This window comes from Chanodichthys erythropterus, chromosome 3 (assembly GCF_024489055.1).
Source record: "Chanodichthys erythropterus isolate Z2021 chromosome 3, ASM2448905v1, whole genome shotgun sequence".
In the NCBI taxonomy this organism is placed as follows: domain Eukaryota; kingdom Metazoa; phylum Chordata; class Actinopteri; order Cypriniformes; family Xenocyprididae; genus Chanodichthys; species Chanodichthys erythropterus.
In genome coordinates, this window is record NC_090223.1 from 29568400 (window position 1) to 29588693 (window position 20294).

General features: G+C 36.1%; 2 protein-coding genes across 3 annotated transcripts; one reads left to right on the forward strand and one right to left on the reverse strand.

Moving 5' to 3' along the window:
* The first annotated feature begins 5264 nt into the window (after nt 1-5264).
* Nucleotides 5265-7013, forward strand: tcap (titin-cap (telethonin)). Its single transcript, XM_067381675.1, has 2 exons — nt 5265-5610; nt 6083-7013. Exons 1-2 carry the CDS (start codon nt 5462-5464, stop codon nt 6471-6473), a joined length of 540 nt encoding a protein of 179 aa, XP_067237776.1. The 5' UTR covers nt 5265-5461; the 3' UTR covers nt 6474-7013.
* A 4702-nt stretch (nt 7014-11715) lies between these two features.
* On the reverse strand, nt 11716-19547 carry LOC137017422 (proline-rich protein 29-like). Of its 2 annotated transcripts, none has more exons than XM_067381677.1 (7): nt 19518-19547; nt 19351-19442; nt 19132-19213; nt 18783-18889; nt 18462-18655; nt 16457-16542; nt 11716-11746 (listed from the first exon to the last, which is right to left on the reverse strand). In XM_067381677.1, the coding sequence occupies exons 2-6, from the start codon at nt 19432-19434 to the stop codon at nt 16533-16535; spliced, it is 477 nt and encodes a 158-aa protein (XP_067237778.1). In that variant the 5' UTR covers nt 19435-19442; nt 19518-19547; the 3' UTR covers nt 11716-11746; nt 16457-16532. The 2 variants fall into 2 exon arrangements, with proteins under 2 accessions (XP_067237778.1, XP_067237777.1); XM_067381676.1 differs by having other exon boundaries at nt 18462-18658.
* Between the last annotated feature and the right edge of the window lie 747 nt (nt 19548-20294).

Genomic DNA, 20294 nt, shown 5'->3' on the forward strand with positions numbered 1-20294 from the left:
ATGCCATTATAATGGTCTGACACTTGTGAAAATATTATTCATCATTATGTATGCTAACAAGTTCCTTTGTAGAACCCTTAGCGTTATCAGGCCATCATTTTATCATTTACATTTTTTTAATTTTGATCATAGTTACTGTAATAACTCTTGCACTAGAGAAGCAGGGTTATGCATTACAGATAAATTATTTTATTTTAAATTAAGTTCTGAGAAAATGTTCATAATTATGTACCTGAATATATAAAACCAGCATATTTTTATTTATTGACAAAGATGTAATATAATCAAGTACACAAACATATCTTTATAAATTTATTAATAAAATAACTCAAATAATAATATTGTGTATTTTGCATTTAAAGGTGTCATAGAATAATGTTTATCCTTTCTCTAGTGACATTGTTTTCTAAATCAGCAAATCTTTAATTTATCGTTGAAAATCTTAAGAAGAAACGCTACAATACAATCAGTTATATAGGTGATGTATCAGATGTGTTATTATATAATGTATATGTGCAGTTATGGAGCTGGGATACAAAATAGTGTAAATTATTTTGATGAGGTGACTGTCCATTAACTGAATCACTAGGTTAATATGGCTCAGTGTATATTTGTCCTGTCTTGTATGTTGCTTGTCTGGTAAAACGTCTGATATAGATGACAATAAAAGACATTGACTGATGGACATAGTTGCTCATTCTTTTGGATACTTTTTGTATTTTGAATTTCTTGTTTTCCTAATAAGTATGTACACACTTAAATCAAGGATAGTGCTTTAAAATAAATTTCACTTTGGTCATTGCGATGTAATGCTATGACATTTATTCATATTTAAAGGGTTAGTTCACCCAAAAATGAAAATTATGTCATTAATGACTCACCCTCATGTGGTTCCACACCCGTAAGACCTCCGTTCATCTTCAGAACACAGTTTAAGATATTTTAGATTTAGTCCGAGAGCTTTCTGTCCCTCCATTGAAAGTGTATGTACGGTAGACTGTCCATTTCCAGAAAGGTAATAAAAACATCATCAAATGTAGTCCATGTGACATCAGTGGGTCAGTCAGAATTTGTTGAAGCATCAAAAATACATTTTGGTCCAAAAATATCAAAAACTACGACTTTATTCAGCATTGTATTCTCTTCCGGAATCCTTTCCATTGAATTGATTCCATTGAATCCTTTCATCTGTCGGCGTTGGTAATGCACTTTGTAGTTCACCTTGGTTGTTTTTGGCGATTAGGACATGCACACTTACGCACCATTTTAAAAAATATAGCAATACCAAAATACAAAAGATGTAGAATACAGCGTGCGTCTCCCTCAGACTGTAAACGAAGCTCTGGCGCACCGGATAACACGTCATTAGCGTCTTACATCAGCAGCATCACTGCGGAGTCGTGAACCACACTCCGGAGCAGAAGGGGGCAGTAATGCACCAGTAAGCTTGATGCCAACCAGCGTAAAACAGGAAAGAAGAAGAAGAAGCGGAGTCGTGAACGCGAATTTACAACAGTCCCGGATGATAATACAATGCTGAATAAAGTCGTAGTTTTTGTTATTTTTGGACCGAAATGTATTTTCGATGCTTCAAAATGTCGCGGATGTCCTAATCGCCAAAAACAACCACAGCGACGAAAAAGTGCATTACCAACGCCGACAGATGAAAGGATTCAATGGAATCAGTTCAATGGAATCAATTCAATGGAAAGGATTCCGGAAGAGAATACAATGCTGAATAAAGTCCTAGTTTTTGTTATTTTTGGACCAAAATGTATTTTCGATGCTTCAAAAACTTCTAACTAACCCACTGATGTCACATGGACTACTTTGATGATGTTTTTATTACCTTTCTGGACATGGACAGTCTACCGTACAAACACTTTCAATGGAGGGACAGAAAGCTCTCGGACTAAATCTAAAATATCTTAAACTGTGTTCTGAAGATGAACGGAGGTCTTACGGGTTTGGAACGACGTGAGGGTGAGTCATTAATTAAAGTCTTGCTAAATACGTTTTGTACACTCTTAAGAAAAATAAAGTTCTAAACAGTACCAAATTAAGGTTCTTTGGCTTGTGACAATAGCAGAACCCTTTTTTTGTTGCTAAATAGAACCAAGGTTCCATAAAGAACCATGCTTTAGGTCATCAGTGGGGTTATAAATAACCTTTTTATTATAGTTTTTTTAATATTAGTTTCTTTACAGTTGCAGTGTGTCTCTTCTATTTATGTAAAAAGAATTATGTTTATTTAGGCCCAAATTAGCAAAAAAAAAAATTGGCAGTATGTTAAAAGGAAAAAGTGATATATAAAATACTAATTTAAAAAAAAAAAAATCTAGCAATATATATGGATATATATGGAGCAATATACATGTAAAGAACCTTTTAAGAACCATCTTTTTTTAGCGTGTAGACACTGTATGAACATGGATGACAGGAAACAAATTTAGTGTATGTACAGTGGGTACGGAAAGCATTCAGACCCCCTTAAATTTTTCACTCTTTGTTATATTGCAGCCATTTGCTAAAATCATTTAAGTTCTTTTTTTTTTCCTCATTAATGTACACACAGCACCCCATATTGACAGAAAAACACAGAATTGTTGACATTTTTGCAGATTTATTAAAAAAGAAAAACTGAAATATCACATGGTCCTAAGTATTCAGACCCTTTGCTGTGACTCTCATATATTTAACTCAGGTGCTGTTCATTTCTTCTGATCATCCTTGAGATGGTTCTACACCTTCATTTGAGTCCAGCTGTGTTTGATTATACTGATTGGACTTGATTAGGAAAGCCACACACCTGTCTATATAAGACCTTACAGCTCACAGTGCAAGTCAGAGCAAATGAGAATCATGAGGTCAAAGGAACTGCTTGAAGAGCTCAGAGACAGAATTGTGGCAAGGCACAGATCTGGCCAAGGTTACAAAAAAAATTCTGCTGCACTTAAGGTTCCTAAGAGCACAGTGGCCTCCATAATCCTTAAATGGAAGACGTTTGGGACGACCAGAACCCTTCCTAGAGCTGGTCGTCCGGCCAAACTGAGCTATCGGGGGAGAAGAGCCTTGGTGAAAGAGGTAAAGAAGAACCCAAAGATCACTGTGGCTAAGCTCCAGAGATGCAGTCGGGAGATGGGAGAAAGTTGTAGAAAGTCAATCATCACTGCAGCCCTCCACCAGTTGGGGCTTTATGGCAGAGTGTCCCGACGGAAGCCTGTCCTCAATGCAAGACACATGAAAACCCGCATGGAGTTTGCTAAAAAACACCTGAAGGACTCCAAGATGGTGAGAAATAAGATTCTCTGGTCTGATGAGACTAAGATAGAACTTTTTGGCCTTAATTCTAAGCGGTATGTGTGGAGAAAACCAGGCACTGCTCATCACCTGTCCAATACAGTCCCAACAGTGAAGCATGGAGGTGGCAGCATCATGCTGTGGGGGTGTTTTTCAGCTGCAGGGACAGGACGACTGGTTGCAATCGAGGGAATAGGATGAAATCCTGGATGAAAACCTTCTCCAGAGTGCTCAGGACCTCAGACTGGGCCGAAGGTTTACCTTCCAACAAGACAATGACCCTAAGCACACAGCTAAAATAACGAAGGAGTGGCTTCACAACAACTCTGTGACTGTTCTTGAATGGCCCAGCCAGAGCCCTGACTTAAACCCAATTGAGCATCTCTGGAGAGACCTAAAAATGGCTGTCCACCAACGTTTACCATCCAACCTGACAGAACTGGAGAGGATCTGCAAGGAGGAATGGCAGACGATCCCCAAATCCAGGTGTGAAAAACTTGTTGCATCTTTCCCAAAAAGACTCATGGCTGTATTCGATCAAAAGGGTGCTTCTACTAAATACTGAGCAAAGGGTCTGAATACTTAGGACCATGTGATATTTCAGTTTTTCTTTTTTACTAAATCTGCAAAAATGTCAACAATTCTGTGTTTTTCTGCCAATATGGGGTGCTTTGTGTACATTAATGAGGGAAAAAAATTAACTTAAATGATTTTAGCAAATGGCTGCAATATAACAAAGAGTGAAACATTTAAGGGGGTCTGAATCATGGTCTGAATACTTTCTGTACCCACTGTATCATAAAAAGGAGCAGCTTCATTCCCGGACTGATGTGACATTTCCTGGTTCTCTTGCTTGTGTAACTCTTCATGACTGGCATTACATTTCCATACCATAGTGTGCTGAGTGTCCACATTGCAGGAGAGAGACATCACAAGAGTGAGATCAGTTCCTGTAATCAACCGGTGCGTCACTGAGAGCCAATGACAGACAGGGGACAGAATGTGTGTGTAACATGAGAATAAGACCGTCCTAACCTCTGTCCACAGAGGACTATATTCATCTGATGAGTGAATACAGCGCCAGCACTCAATGAACACATGCTATGACCATGCTTTTCCATATGAATCATATTTTGCTTGTTTGAAAAAAAAAAAAAAGTTAGTGAAATATTTTTAAATATTGATCTACAACCAGTGGTATAGTTTTCAGCAACTTTCCAGATACATATGCTATGTTTCATCTCCTAAAATAAATAAAATATAGCAGCATAGTAGTCTTTTTTCTGTGATAATTCATGTCTTTTGAAAGAGATTATGTGTGCAAAAGAGGATTACCAGTAAAGAACAGTTGCTGCCACATGCTTATAATCTCCTGTCTGGTCCCAGATCCGAACACTGTTTAGTTTCCATTGAGAGACTTTTGATGTCTCTTAATAGGATCATGGAGGAACAACTGTCATGCTGATACGACGTGATCAAGCATTTGAGTATCAGCAACAGAACTCATTCACATCATAACTAGACATTTTTATCAAAGATATTTTTAAGAAAAATCTGATTATAGTTCTCACATGCTTTGACTTTGATTACTTCACAACAGATCCAGATAAATAGCTAGATAGCTAGATAGCTAGATAGATAGATAGATAGATAGATAGATAGATAGATAGATAGATAGATAGATAGATAGATAGATAGATAGATAGATAGATAGATAGATAGATAGATTGATTGATTGATTGATTGATTGATTGATTGATTGATTCATGATAGAGATAGAGTCATGGAAATGTGAGTTGCTGGGGATTTCTTCGGTCTTCATATCCATGTTCCAGTGCTGTGATGTACTGTGTGTGTGAATGTTTTGATATGTGGGTGTGTGAGTGTCGGGTGTCCGTGTAGACAAAGTGCGGAGTGATTCTTTCAGACAGAAATAGCAGCAGAGCTGTATAAAAGTCTTGACACACGCTCCAGCAGACAGACGACCAGGCAGCTCAAGAGACAGATAGACGAGTCCTCCATCAAACTCAACCAGGACAAGAAAAGAGAAAAAAAAAGAAAAGAAAACTGTACAAGGCAGTATTGACTAAACTGACTGCAAAACAGTAAGATCATTGACTATAATTTAAGTTTTCAAGCCACTTACAAACAGAAGCTGAAGATGCCGGTGTGCACAGTCCTGGAGAAGAAAGGAGGCTGTGTGGTAAGAGCCGAGCTCAGTTGCAGCGTGAAGGAGGACAATCCAAATAAGAGAGAGAGTTACACAGCTGATTGGCGCAGCATTAATATGAAGACACAACCTGAGGATCGGTGAGTGCATAGATATTCATATTTGTGGAAAGATGGCTTTTTTTTTTTTCTTGAACGCTCTCAAAAAAGGTATAAGCTTTCAAGAGGTACTAATATATTTTTATGTACACTTTAGTTACTAATATGCACTCTTTAGAGGTATATAAAGTCTAAAGGTGTACTTTTTGAAAGTCTACCACACCACTGACAGCTTTTGTACCTTTTTTTTTTCCTAATAGTGAAACTCATGGATTTCTATTAAAGCATTTAACTTGTTTAAAAATATATATTTTTTTAATAATTATAATTTCAATCTTTATTCGTTTTGTTTTATTGCATTAAAACCTATATGGAAAATGTAAAATTATTATTATTGTTGTTAATTTACTTGAGCAGCAAAATTAAGACTAAAAATAATATTATAATGTTAAACTTGCAATAAAATGTCAAAACTCCCTTTCATTCATAATTCTCCTTTTCTCTGTCTCTGCAGCCAGTCGATGCTGATGTCAGACGACTCTCGTCGAGAGACTCTGTCCCGTTATTGGCAGATCCGTCCTCTCAATCAAGCCTGCCCATCGGGTGTGCTCCGAGTGGGCACCGTGGACACAGGTGTAAGGGAGCACCAGCTCTTACCCTACAGGAACACTCTGCCCTTGCCCATCTTCAAGCCTGCTGAACTGGGCGTCCGCCTGGGCCGGGGAGCCCCACACACCCTGGAAGATCTGCCTCCTGCCCGGGTTCCCGACGGAGTCTGTCCAGAAAAGAGACCAGTGGATCAAATCATCAGGGACCTGCCGCCCGTCAAACCCATGCGAATGGAGTTTGCCAAAGCACCCAGAACCCTGGGGCGATCCATGTCCCAGGAGGCCCAGAGGGGCTGAAAAGCAGGAAGACAAATATGAGTCAAAGACTTTATGGACTTTATTAAATACTGAGATAAAATGCAGGATGAGACAGAAGGATTGAGCATGTAGAAACAGGTTTTTAGGGATGGTCAAACAGAATGTTCAGTGAGCGAAACCTCAAATGATGAAATGATGTTCATGATGGGAAAAAGAAAGATGATCATCCTCTTGACGACAAGCATAATGGTTTTTTGTATAGTGAATTTGAGTTGTACATAGTATTTGCTTGTTTTATATTGAGAATACATTCAAAACAGCACTTTTTTGGGTTGCCATAAATTGAATGGATATAGGTTCATTTTTTTTTTGAGCTTGTGTTGATGTTAGCTGCATGCCGTCAGGCTTGGTTATGCAAAAATCTAATGTTTAGTAAAAGAGAAAAACGCTTATTTTTGTTAAAACTCAATTATTTGACTAATAAGAATTGCACTTTATTGACAGTTGGTATTTGTTGTTGGATTTATTGATAGTTGATATTTACCACAATCAATTCAATAAAATGTTATTAGTATAAAATCAAGTTTTGTTTTGTGTTTGAATACAATTAGTGAGGAATTAGAAAGAAAGAAAGAAAGAAAGAAAGAAAGAAAGAAAGAAAGAAAGAAAGAAAGAAAGAAAGAAAGAAAGAAAGAAAGAAAGAAAGAAAGAAAGAAAGAAAGAAAGAAAGAAAGAAAGAAAAAGAAATTATCATAATTATTTAATTGCCGATTGGCTCTTATTTAGAAGGCAGGACTTATTCCGCCAAAGCTAGATGAAAATGACTTACCAGTACCTTTAATTGAGAATGATGCCATGAGCCAAATTTAAATAAAAACAAAAATATAAAATAAAATAAAATAAAATAAAATATGCACTTATTATGACTTAAAGGGTTAGTTCACCCAAAAATGGAAATTCTGTCATTAATTACTCACCCTCATGCCGTTCTACACCTGTAAGACCTTCGTTAATCTTTGGAACACAAATTAAGATATTTTAGTTGAAATCCAATGGCTCAGTGAGGCCTCCATAGCCAGCAATGACATTTCCTCTCTCAAGATCCATTAATGTACTAAAAACATATTTAAATCAGTTCATGGAAGCTTCGGAGCACAAATGAATCAGTGTGTCGAATCATGATTCAGATTGCGTGTCAAACTGCTGAAATCACGTGACTTTGACACTCCGAACAGATGATTCGACACGCTGATTCGTTTATGCTCCGAAGCTTCCCTAAGCAGTGTTTTGAAATCGGCCATCACTATATAATTCATTATTTTGTTTTTTTTTGGCGTACAAAAAATATTCTCGTCGCTTTATAATATTAATATTGAACCACTGTACTCACACCTGATTTATATATGTTTTTAGTACCTTTATGGATCTTGAGAGAGGAAATGTCATTGCTCCTTATGCAGGCCTCACCGAGCCATCAGATTTCATCAAAAATATTCATTTATGGGTGAACTAACCCTTTAAAAAGAGACCATCTAGTCAGAGACCAAAAGGGCAGATGCTTGAACACCACTTGAGGTCTATCTGTGCTCATGCTTGGTTCTAATTGTATATGTTCTGAAATTATTATTAATATTATAAGTCCTCACAGCAGGGACGTGTTGCGGGATGGGAAATACAGAGAGGGATGGAATGGAATGTACAGAGGCAGTCAGGCAAGAGTCAGAACTGACAGTGCTTTGACATCTCTGCTAGTTTGTTCTTTACAACAAAATGTATCAGCTACAGATGGGTATTCCACCATTATCAATCTGTTTGTTAATACTACATTTTTATTGTAACAGATCCTGGCAATTTTTACAGTGTGTTTTAAAAGTACATTTTCACTTTAGAAAAAACAAGAGAACAATTTAATTCTACAATAAATTAGATTGTTTTGAGGATGAAAATCAAATCTAGGCTATAAGGAATCACATTCGAAGTATTTATTAATAACTGATCTCTGTACAGAGTGCTTCAAAAAGACCAGAAGGGTGAAGTGGTGCTGTGACTGCGGTACATGCCGTCTGGTTCATCTCCCAGAATGCATTCAGTGACTCTGTGCCAAGAAAGTCATCGCCAAGAGGACACTGTCTTGTTCGAATGCATCTATCTCTCTATTTCTTTCCATCTAGCTCTTTTTCTCATTTCTCTACTTCACACACTAATTAAAATATATCCTTTTATTCCAGTCATAATCATGATAATTTGTCTCCACTTGCGTTTTTGTCATACTGACAGCTGTTAGATATTTATAGCTAAACAAACAGAGCCAAAGGACGAGAGACAAACAGGTTGAGAGGGAGGAGAGGTGCCGGTTGTGATGACGGGGGGCTTCTGCACCCCTCCACTGATCCTTTAATCCTGCTTGCTCTCGTTCTTTCTCGTCAGTTTTTTCAGCTGCTGCAAATGTTGCCACACTCATTTCAGTTTTGGAAACTCAGCTTTGCAGTTCATATTTGGACATTACAATGATTGCGAGATGATACTGTATGATAGTATAATATGATATTTTCATTTAACAAATTACACTTGCAAAATGTACAGATGTTATTACAAGATGCATGTGAAAGGTTTGAAATTTTTAGTTTTTCAGAACATAATTTTTGAGTTGCAATTATGAGAAATTCCAAATTCAAATTAAAAATTGCAAATAAAGTTGTAGTTGTGCAATGTACAGTTTGCAAAGACTTATCCTCCTTTTTTTAGCTGCTTGGCAGAAAGAGGCTGATGCTCCAGGGCCTTACAACCATAATCCGTTCATGAATGTTTTTCAAGCTCTATAATAAACGAAATTATCAACATTAATTTGCTCAAGTCTATATAAGTCTTTATCTCGTGATTCTAGGAGACATAGATTTGATCGGAACATCGCTGTTCATCTTATTTAATCACCAGCTTGAAGAGCATGTGTGTCCATGTGCTGTTTTGGTGAGGTGGGTTGTCAGCTGATCTTATTTTGTCCTCTGTCTGTCTCCTGGAAGCTTACTGGTATGAAGTATCTTCACCATTATGTGCCAGTATCATTAATGTGCTTGAGCCCTCAGATAACCCGCATAACCGATTTGTGTTGTGAGCCATTGCATGGCAACACACACAAACACACAGAGATAAACACTTATTAAGTGAGTGCTTTTACGATGCTTCCTGTAAAATGCATTTGAACAATCCTGAGTGCATGTGTATTTATTTAAAACTCATTTTCCTTTCTTTTCAAGTGTTTGCGAGATCACGACACACAACGTGACTTGTGTTCCTTTAAATAAATGTTCCAAGTGCTTAATAGAACTAGGAGACTGTGTGTGTTTAATTGGTGTGGTGTGGAAGAATTATATTGCATAACAGGGCAGATCGGATAGAGATACGTCAGTCATCACTGCAACAGGCTGTACTGACACACACACACACACAGCCCGTAATCCACACCACTGCTCAACACTTCGAAATGTTAAGTGTGTCTGTACTAAACAGCACACAAGTGATGACAGTGCACAATTTTTGCAAGGAAAGGGAAAAAGATCACATTTCAAAACACAGACATTCTTCTAACATACACACAAGACTAATAGGGGTCAAAGGCGCCTTTTGATTTTATTTTCCTCTAAACCACTAGGTGGCACAAAAACTTGCCATAGCGCTTTCCTAAATATCCGCTTTTCAAAATGCACATGCAAATGTGTCTGATCCTTGACGTGATCGCGGCAAAAGTTGATTCTGAGGGAGTTTGATCTGATATTTGATTTTAAAATGTTGTTGATTTAAGTATCAAATGAGAATCGATTAAAATAATGATTGTATTTTGAGATAAAGGTCTTCTTAATGATTTTCAGTTTTGTTCAAGTTAATTCAAGCAACAGATTTTCAATAACGGAAGGATATGTAAAAGTATGGTATTTGGGGTAAAAAGCGCATGCTGCTGGGGCAAAAGGCACAATAATTAACATGATAATAAATAGCTGGCTGACTATTCCATTTGTTGACATTATGGTTAAATTCAGATGGTTAATATCATTTATCAAACTGTATATCCACCTTAGAGATAAAACCCATTTTTATAATGAAGCAATCATATTTAAAAAATATGATATTATCATAATACCTATTGTAAATCTATATTAGTAAATATTATGGGATTTCCTTCAATGCTTTCAGAATCTTTACTTTTTAAAATAATTTTGTTTCCGTATTTTTAAAATATTTTTATATTAGCATATTTTAATGACAGTAGAATATATCTATTGAACGAAAATTATTTATTTTATTTATAAAAGTGATTATTTTGAACAAGTATTAACCTAGAAATGATTAAAAACATAATATTTTAGCTAAAGTATATTTGTATCGATACTGTGTACATTTTACCCCATGCTGGGGAGCCTTTTACCCCGTGTGTGGAGTAAAAGTCCCCCTCGCCACCTCTTACATTTTATAAGATAAAACAAAATAAAGCACTTTTATGAATTATTTTCACACAAAATCTGTTTTTCCATCAATGTTCAATACAAACATATATTTTCTGCATTCATACACTTTGAGAATATGATTGCCTTTAGAGGTGTGCCTTTGGCCCCGTTGTACCCTAATACACATGAGTAGCAGTTTAAAACAAAACCACTTATGGATTTGTGAGAGAGAGAAAACACATCCACACCCTCTGGTGGTAAGGGTAGGTATTTCTTCACAGCAGCTGGTCTTCTATTGCAACCTCTAAACTTGCCACATTATGTGTTTTAGATACAGAACCGAAACCCAATTATTTTATCATTGTATTTTGTATTTATTTTAGATTTTTATTTTTGATTCTTTCTGTATTACAGTAATGATATTTTTTTTTACTGACAGTTGAAAAGGAGATTATAAAACAGACCTGGGTTGTTTACTGAAACAAAATAATAATTGGAGTCTGTACTTTTATTATATCAACCCTCTTTTTTTTTTAAATGGTAATGTTTTATTTATAATAACACTTTTACTTTCACTTTTTTTGAGGGAAAGAACCACAAGTTCTACCAGAAAGACTCAGAGGGCAAGTGAATGTTTACATGGTATTTATTCCATAAAAGTTTTAACAGATGGTAGTGAGCTACAATGATTCATGTTTAGTTAGAAAAGTTCTTTTTTTGCATAATAGGCCCCGTCCTTAGTCCAAATCCTGGGGATTCAGATTCTGCTGATCCTGCCTGAGAGGAAGGCAGGGGCGGAGCCTACCCTCGATGGATGGACAGGGCCAACCTGGTGGTGGTGGGGAGGATGGAGGAGAACCTCACCGTCATCATCTGCGAACGAGAAACAGAGAAGTCAGTGCTTATATACTCCAGGTGTCAAGCAGTGATTGGACAGACCTATTATTATGAACGAAAGACGTGGCATTAGAGTCTTCCTGGTAAAACCTTTTTAGTTTTCTTTAACACATTGTAACATTTGACATGAATTTTATGTGCAACTTACTGCAGATCTGTTGCAAAGGAGCAATGATGTCTTTCTGGCAACATCAAAATAACATAGCCACATTCTGAGCAATGTTTGTCAATTGTTTAAAATAGCGTTGATGTACTTAAAGTAACTTTTTTACCTTGTATTTTACCTATTTTGACATTGCCAAATAATTCTGCTACAACATACATTAAAGTTATCATTGATTCAGCATCAATATATCCAGTTTTTTAAAACTTGCTTTACAATTAATTAACAGCAGCTTCTTACAATGAGGAGAGAATATCAATACAGAGAAGCGCAAAAACCATAAATTGCCTTTTATAATGCTCAATGAACTTAAAACATGACAAATTACAGTGCCCTCCACTAATATTGCCACCCTTGGTAAATATGAGCAAAGACAGCTGTAAAAATAAATCTGCATTGTTTATTCTTTAAAAAAAAATCACAAAATTCAAACCTTTCATTGATGTAAAACAACTGAAAATGGGGGGAAAACTCATGATTAAATGTTTTTCTCTAGTTCACATTGGCCACAATTATTGGCACCCAATTACTGCAATGTCCTTTTCCCAAGATAACAGCTCTGAATCTTCTTCTATAATGCCTGATGAGTTTGAAGAACACATGAAAAGAGAAGAACATTCCTTCAGAATCTCTCCAGATCCCAGCTCCATGTTGGTGCTTCTTCTCTTCAGTTCACTCCACTCATTTTCTTTAGGGTTCAGGTCAGGGGACTGAGATGGTCATGGTAAAAGCTTTATTTTGTGCTCAATGACACATTTTTCATTGATTTTGTTTTGGATCATTGTCCTGATAGAAGATCCAACCATGGCCCATTATAAGATTTCTAGCAGAAGTGGTCAGGTTTTTATTTTTTATATTTTGGTATTTGCTGGAATCCATGATATCATGTATCTGAACAAGATGTGCAGGACCTCCAGCAAAAAAAATAGGCCCACAACAATAAAGATCCAGCAGTATATTTAACCGTGGACATGGGGTACTTTTTATCCATGTGTGCACCAAACCCATCTGGTGGGTTTGCTACCAAAAATCTCATTTTTTTAGTTTCATCTGACGATAGAAGCCGGTCCCTTTTGACACTCCAGTCATGTCTGACAACTGAATATGCTGGAGATTGTTTTTGGATGAGCAAAGAGGATTTTCTTGAAACCCTCCCAAATAACTTGTGGCGATGTAGGTACTGTTTGATCAATTGTTTTAGGATTTATGACCCCAAGACTCAACTAATCTCTGCAATTCTCCATCTGTGATACTTGGAGAGTCTTTGGCCACTTAAACATTCCTCCTCACCGTGCTTTAGGACGATTTAGACACACGTCCTCTTCCAGGCAGATTTGTAACATCTTTAGTTGTTTCTGGATGAGAGCAAAGGATTTTTCTTGAGACTCTCCTGAACAACTTGTGGGGATGTAGGTGCTATTTGATCATTTTTTTAGGGTTTCTGAGACTCAAGGCTCAACTAATCTCTGCAATTCTCCAGCTGTGATCCTTGGAGAGTCTTTGGCCACTTAAACATTCCTCCTCACCACGCATTAGGACGATTTAGACACCTCTTTCAGGCAGATTTGTGACATCTTTAGTTGATTGGAACTTCTCAATTATTGCCCTGATAGTGGAAATGGGGATTTTCAATGCTTCAGCTATTTTCTTACAGCCACTTTCTATTTTGTGAAGCTCAACAATCTTTTGCTGCACATCAGAACTATATTCTTTGGTTTTTCTCATTGTGATGAATGATTAAGGGAATTTGGCCTTTTTGTTTCCTCATGTTTGTATTCCTGTGGAACAGGAAGTCATGGCTGGACAATTTCATGTTCATGATCACCCTGGTGTGCTAAAAAAAAATTAAATATGAATGGAAATATACTTCAGAGATATTTTACTCATAAGAATTTCCAGGGGTGCCAAAAAATATGTCCAACATGCATTAGAGAAAAAAAAATGTATTTCATAATTGTGAGTTTCCCCCCAATTTCAATTGTTATACTTCAATGAAAGGTTAGATTTTTTGTAATTTTATAATGAAAGATCAAAAGGTTAAATGATGCAGAATTATTTTCACAGCCATCTTTGCTCAAAAAGGGCACTGTATAGGCTCTTTGCTATATTATCCAGCCATTTTGATGGTTAACCCTCTGGTGCGCTTCATTTATTTATTTTTATTTTTATTTTTTTTACATTGTTAAGCCTGTTCTGGGTTGATGGTCTTTTGTTTTTTTGTTTGCTTTTTTATTTAGTACCATATAATCCCCTAAAAATACAAAATATTACATAAAAAAACATTATTGAACTAAAATATAGTACATTTCATTTCATTGAAGAAGAAAAAAAATCTGTCATTTTGGGAGGAACACCATAAGGGTTAATCTTGCAAATGGTTAGAAACATAAGGTCTGCCTTGACACACTGATTTTATATTACTATTTGTCTGTAATTCTATAGTGTCTGAATGAAGAATTTTGTGTATGTGGGTGTGTGTACGTGTGTGACACATTAAGGCTCAAATATCTGTGATCATCACACCAAATCAGTTTGACAGACTGGTTACTGAAACACAAGTGTATCAGGTACAGATAAAGAGAGATTTTAAAGCCAGATGAGAACAAGAGTAGAGAGCACAAAAAGAAATGGGGGAAGAGTATGAATGGAAATGAAAAGGAACTATGAAGATAAGGCCAGAAAACATTTAGAGGAATTCAATGAATTCAAAAAGAAATACTTTCATAGCATCATGGTAAAACATATTTGCTGGAGCTGAAGTGAAAGCATGAAAAAGAGTACAGAGTATTGAATGAACTCTCAAAACGAAAAGAGACAAATCTGGATGAAAGAGTGAAAGAAAGAAGTGCATAAAAGAGAGGCAGATAAAGTGACAGAGATCTAAATGAAAAATGAGGCAACTGGAAGAGAGCTCATAAAAGTGAGGTACATGAGCTGCATAAGAAATATAAGGGTAAATCTGTGCATTTTTTAGACCCTGTAGACCCAAGTTCCCTGCTTGCACAACGATTTTTTGTGCTTGCGCTGTAATCAGTAGTACTCAGATCTACTTTTCTGTGTCATCTGTGTTGATCTATATAAGACCATGCCTATTATAAGTATTCAGAATGTAAAATATGAGAATGCAAAAGGTCTAAATAAAACTTTGTTTAAAGACTTTTGATACATTTTTATTTATTTTAATTTCTTATGTGTTTTTGTTGTTGTTGTTGTTGTTTGGTTGTTTTTTTTGTTTGTTTGTTTTTTGCAGTATATTTTTTATGCATTCTGTGTTCTTCAGAAGTTAACTGGTTGTTATTATGTGATGATTCATCACTGCCATCCGTCTGCTGCATAAAACTCTGGAGGTTGGGGGTTTTGGGTCAGGTATACAAGTATGTTAAATCAATATGTAAAAAAAAATATAAATAAAAAAAAAAATATATATATATATATATATATATATATATATATATATATATATATATATATATATATATATATATATATATATATATATATATATATATACATTTATTTAATTAAAAATACAGTAAAAAACAGTAATATTGTGAAATATTATTACAGTTTAAAATAACTGTTTTCTATTTGAATATATTTGACAAAGTAATTTATTCCTGTGATCAAAGCTGTATTTTCAGCATCGTTACTCCAGTCTTCAGTGTCACATGATCCTTCAGAAATCATTCTAATATGCTGATCTGCTGCTCAATAAACATTAAATGTGTACAATTGTACAAAATATTTGTGTACAATATTTTTTTCAGGATTATTTGATGAATAGAAAGTTCAAAAGAACAGTGTTTATCTGAAATCTAATCTTTTGTAACATTATAAATGTCTTTACTGCCACTTTTGATTGATTTAATGCATCCTTGCTGAATAAAAGTATTCATTTCTTTAATTTCTTTTCAAAAAAAAAAAATAATAAAATTCTTACTGACCCCAAGCTTTTGAACGGTAGTGTATAATGCTAGCTTTGTATTTCAGATAAATGCTGTTCTTTTGAACTTTCTATTCATCAAGGAATCCTGAAAAAAAAAAGTACACAACTGTTTTCAACATTGAAAATAATCATAAATGTTTATTGAGCAGAAGATCATCATATTAGAATGATTTCTGAAGGATCATGTGACACTGAAGACTGGAGTAACGATGCTGAAAATTCAGCTTTGCATCACAGGAATAAATTACTTTGTCAAATATATTTAAATAGTACACAGTTATTTTAAATTGTAATAATATTTCACAATATTACTGTTTTTTACTGTATTTTTAATTAAATAAATGTAGCCTTGGTAAGCAGACGGAACTTCTTTTAAAAACATTACAAATCTTAGTGGTTCCAAACTTTTGGACTGTACTGTGTGTATATATATATATATATATATATATATATATATATATATATATATATATATATATATATATATATATATATATATATATATATACCCACTCTTGTAAATATATATGTGATTGTGATATACAAGAAGAGAAAGTGTGTGTGTCTGTGAGTGTACCTGCTGCTGGTGGGATGTCAGCACCAACAGTCTGTGTAGCACCGGGTGGAGGTGGGGGTGGTACGGCTTTCCTGAATTACATCAGTCTGGTGAGTTCAAGTGTATTTATATATGTAAATTGCTCAATCTTAATGAAGAAATATATGGGTCAAGGGTCATATTTTACCACAAAATCAAAAGAAGAATGAAATTATATTATACATAAAGAACATATTTTAGAAATGTCTTTGACATTGGCTTAAATTAATTTCTCCCTGTGATGGAGAGACCTTGAATTTGTGTTCCATCACTGTGTCCTGGTGAGCGCTTGGGTCTCTATCACACTCCCAAAAAACTTTAATGTAGAAAAATCGTATTCTCATTGCTGTAATATAATAACAAAAATCGTCTCAGGTTATGACTGTAACCCAATAATCATTGGCAGATAGCAGTCCATGACGTCACACGCAGAGCACCAGTGAGTATAAATGGGCACATGAGTTACAGGTCATCAACTCATAAGTGTGAAGGAGATGCACAGGCAGGCCAGAGGTAAGGCAACTAACCAGGGTTAGACTCTAAAAAATGCTGGGTTGTTTCAACCAATGTTTGGGTCAAATATGGACAAACCCAACAATTGGTTTACATTTTCAACTTGTTGGGTTTGTTCATATTTGACCCAAACATTGGCTGAAACAACCCAGCATTTTTTAGAGTGTACAGTCGCAACCTGCAACGTTTCCATTCAAAGTGGAACTTCGACACTGCATCTTTGCTTTGACGCTATGGGGAATCAATACCCACTACACCATGCTGAGGGAATTCCTCCCTTACTAGGCTATGAATGTGTACAAACATAGTGGGCATAGCATAAATTGTTTACAGATTACCCAGAACTCCATGGGCACATCAAATGTGACTCATATAGTGGCACTATACTCCCTAAGCCAGTGTACAAGTATCTGTGCTCTATACAGCAAAGGAAGGTCTGGCTTTTACACCTTCCTCCCTACATTGTGGGATAGGCCTCAACTTACAAAGAGTACACAGCACCAGGGGAGATATAGCTAGGAAGCTGCTCTTCCACTGGGAGATCCTCACATATTGTTGCTCACACAGTCTCTATGCATACAAATAGTTTGAATGCATGGGAGAGACTATACAAGCGGAACATAAATTCCTCCATTATCTTGACACCTTAATGTGGATACATAGAAGGAATAAAAGGCCTGCACTTGCCCTTTAAGGGCCCACTTAGGGCTAGCGTAAGGGCTCCCAGCAGGCTGCTGGTGCAGGGCACCTGAGAATTTGCTCCGGCTGGCCCGCTTTGGACCAAGGTTTTCGGCAGGCCAAAAAACCCGTGGCTTTGGCACCGAGGAAACACCGAAGAGGCACGATCAAGCCCCGGAAGTGACAGTGAAAACGGCCCTGGCACACACTAGCACGCCCGCCTCTGGCCCGGCAGTGGAAACGTGGCTATTGAGTGCCTCTCTAGCTCCCTCGAGAGCTAAACACTCCAACTGACTCTTGTCTTATCCGCGCATACAAACAAGCGGCTGCTGAAGACAAAAAAAAAGCTGATGACGTGTAAATCAGGTGCCCTTTTATGCTCCGTTTTTGACGTCATGGACTGCCATCTGATAATGACTTTTTAGATTTTGTTTAACCCTGCATGATGGCGTCCCCATTCTCTGAGAAGGGGAACTTCAACACTGCATCAATACCAAGACACAGTGTTGAAGTTCCACTTCGAAAGGGAACATTCTGTCCCACAATGGTTTAGTCTGTACAACAAATACTACCATGATGTATACTTATATTTGTACTTTACGATTGAAATAATACATTGTTTTGTTTTATTCACTCATTGTCTTAAAATAGGCTTCATTTCTTTTTACAAAATATAATTTCGGAAAAAAAAAAAATTCTTGGGGTGAAATATGATCCAGACATTTCTCAGCGGTTTTTGTAATATTCACCCAAATGTTTTAATGTTATTTTAAATAGTAATTTGTATCTGTCTAACCTGTCCCAGCATTTTGTGTGAACTGGCTGTGCATGTTGTGGTGGTTCCTGGATGTTCTGGAGAACAGGAGGTGGGGCCTGGATCAGTTGCTGGGGTAAAGGCACCCAACCTGGGTAACAGAAGCCAGGCCCAGGTGGGTAATAATGGTGGTAAATGTCAGGTTCTTCCTCTAAAACCATATTGATTCTTGCAGTCTGCTGAAAAATGAATAGCACAAACGTATATACATTAGAAGGTGAACATGGAAACATTCACATTTTACATGAAACAAGATCTTTCTGCTTATTCACAGTGTTGTATGTGTATGTGTGAACACATCACCTCTGGTGTGTGTGTGTAGTTGAAGGTGTTGAGTGCAGACATGCTCATGCTATTCATGATGATTTGATGCATCTGTGCATTCTGTATCATCATCAGTTCCACAAGGTCTAAAAACACACATACAAACACAAAGAGACCAAAATGACCCTGACCTTGCATATAAAACAAACTCTTTATGATGTGTGAAGGTGCCATAATGAAAACTCTTGCTAGGATATTCCTCAAAACATCACCTTCCATAGAAGAAAGAAAGTCATACAGGTTTGGAATGACATGAGGGTGAGTGAATGATTACAGAATTTTCATTTTAGGTGAACTATTCCTTAAACTTCTCTTTGGCATATCTTACCCCCTCTAATGTGTCCTGGACGCACAGGGGCAAAAGGTGACGCCACTGCTGCTGAGAACTGCTGGAAGGTAGGCAGAGGAGCCTGTGAAGGACAAGGAGATGGTTACAGAGGGATGGACAGAGTCATTCTTTTGAGATCAGTCACATATCGTTGTTAATTCAGTAAGTTGATGAAGAGAGAGATTCACTAATAACAAAACATTGTAGAGCACAACTCACAGGTCGTTGGAGGATCTGTGCGTTGGATGGGTCCTCTGGTATCTTCAGGCTTTGTTTTTCATTTGAGACCGTCCACGACATCATCAAAGGCTCTTATCATAGTATAGAGTTAAAAGGATAAGAACATGGGGACACACAATATGAAGACGTTGTTGCAAATGACACACCTGTGTTGGTGTGTTTCCATGACACTGATACACAAACTGTCCTCTGAACTGCATTCATTATGCCAGATAACAGAAGCCATGTAGATTTATAGTGGGACATGATTTCTTTGGTTTTCTTCTCACATCACATGTCTCATGTTTTACAGTGCACAGCATAAATGAGTGCACCCCCTCTGAACAAATACAAAAGATGTATTTTCTTTATGATCACTAATACAATTCATGGAAAGACGGCAAAAGTAAAATGTATTAATCATATACATAATAAAAACTGAGAAATAGATGTAATTAATAGCCATAAAAAAAGTAAATTAGGCAATTTTGTTTAAATTAAGGATTGCAGAAATGAGTACACCCTAGATTTAATTCAATCATGCTATGTACTCACATTCATTTCTCTTTGGTGACTAAGAACACTTAGTTTTAAAAACAACATTTTTAGGGAAAAACTTGTTGGCCATGGTGTAAATTTTGCCACAAAGTGGTAATTCTTGTGAAAATTAATATAAATCACAAAATAAATACTAAAATGGTTGTGATCTGATCTGTTTTATTGGATTTGTCATTAGCTATACCATTTTATATAATTAAATTATTTCTGATGGAATTACATTACAGGATAAAACAATACAATCAATATACATAAAAGACATTTGAAACATATTGAAAGTTATTTTGATTAAAATTGTGACAGATTCAGATTTTTCAGATTCTGCCTGTAACTGAAGAAACATCTAGAAGTAAAGCAAAGTGAAAGTAAAAAGTGAAATAATAAAA

Coding starts and splice junctions, on each gene's coding strand:
- tcap (XM_067381675.1), top strand. CDS start 5,462: ATGCCGGTGTGCACAGTCCTGGAGAAGAAAGGAGGCTGTGTGGTAAGA. Junction 5,611..6,082: donor AAGACACAACCTGAGGATCG/GTGAGTGCATAG, acceptor CTGTCTCTGCAG/CCAGTCGATGCTGATGTCAG.
- LOC137017422 (XM_067381676.1), bottom strand. CDS start 19,434: ATGATGTCGTGGACGGTCTCAAATGAAAAACAAAGCCTGAAGATACCA. Junction 19,214..19,350: donor CACAGATCCTCCAACGACCT/GTGAGTTGTGCT, acceptor TGTCCTTCACAG/GCTCCTCTGCCTACCTTCCA. Junction 18,659..18,782: donor ACTACACACACACACCAGAG/GTGATGTGTTCA, acceptor TTCATTTTTCAG/CAGACTGCAAGAATCAATAT.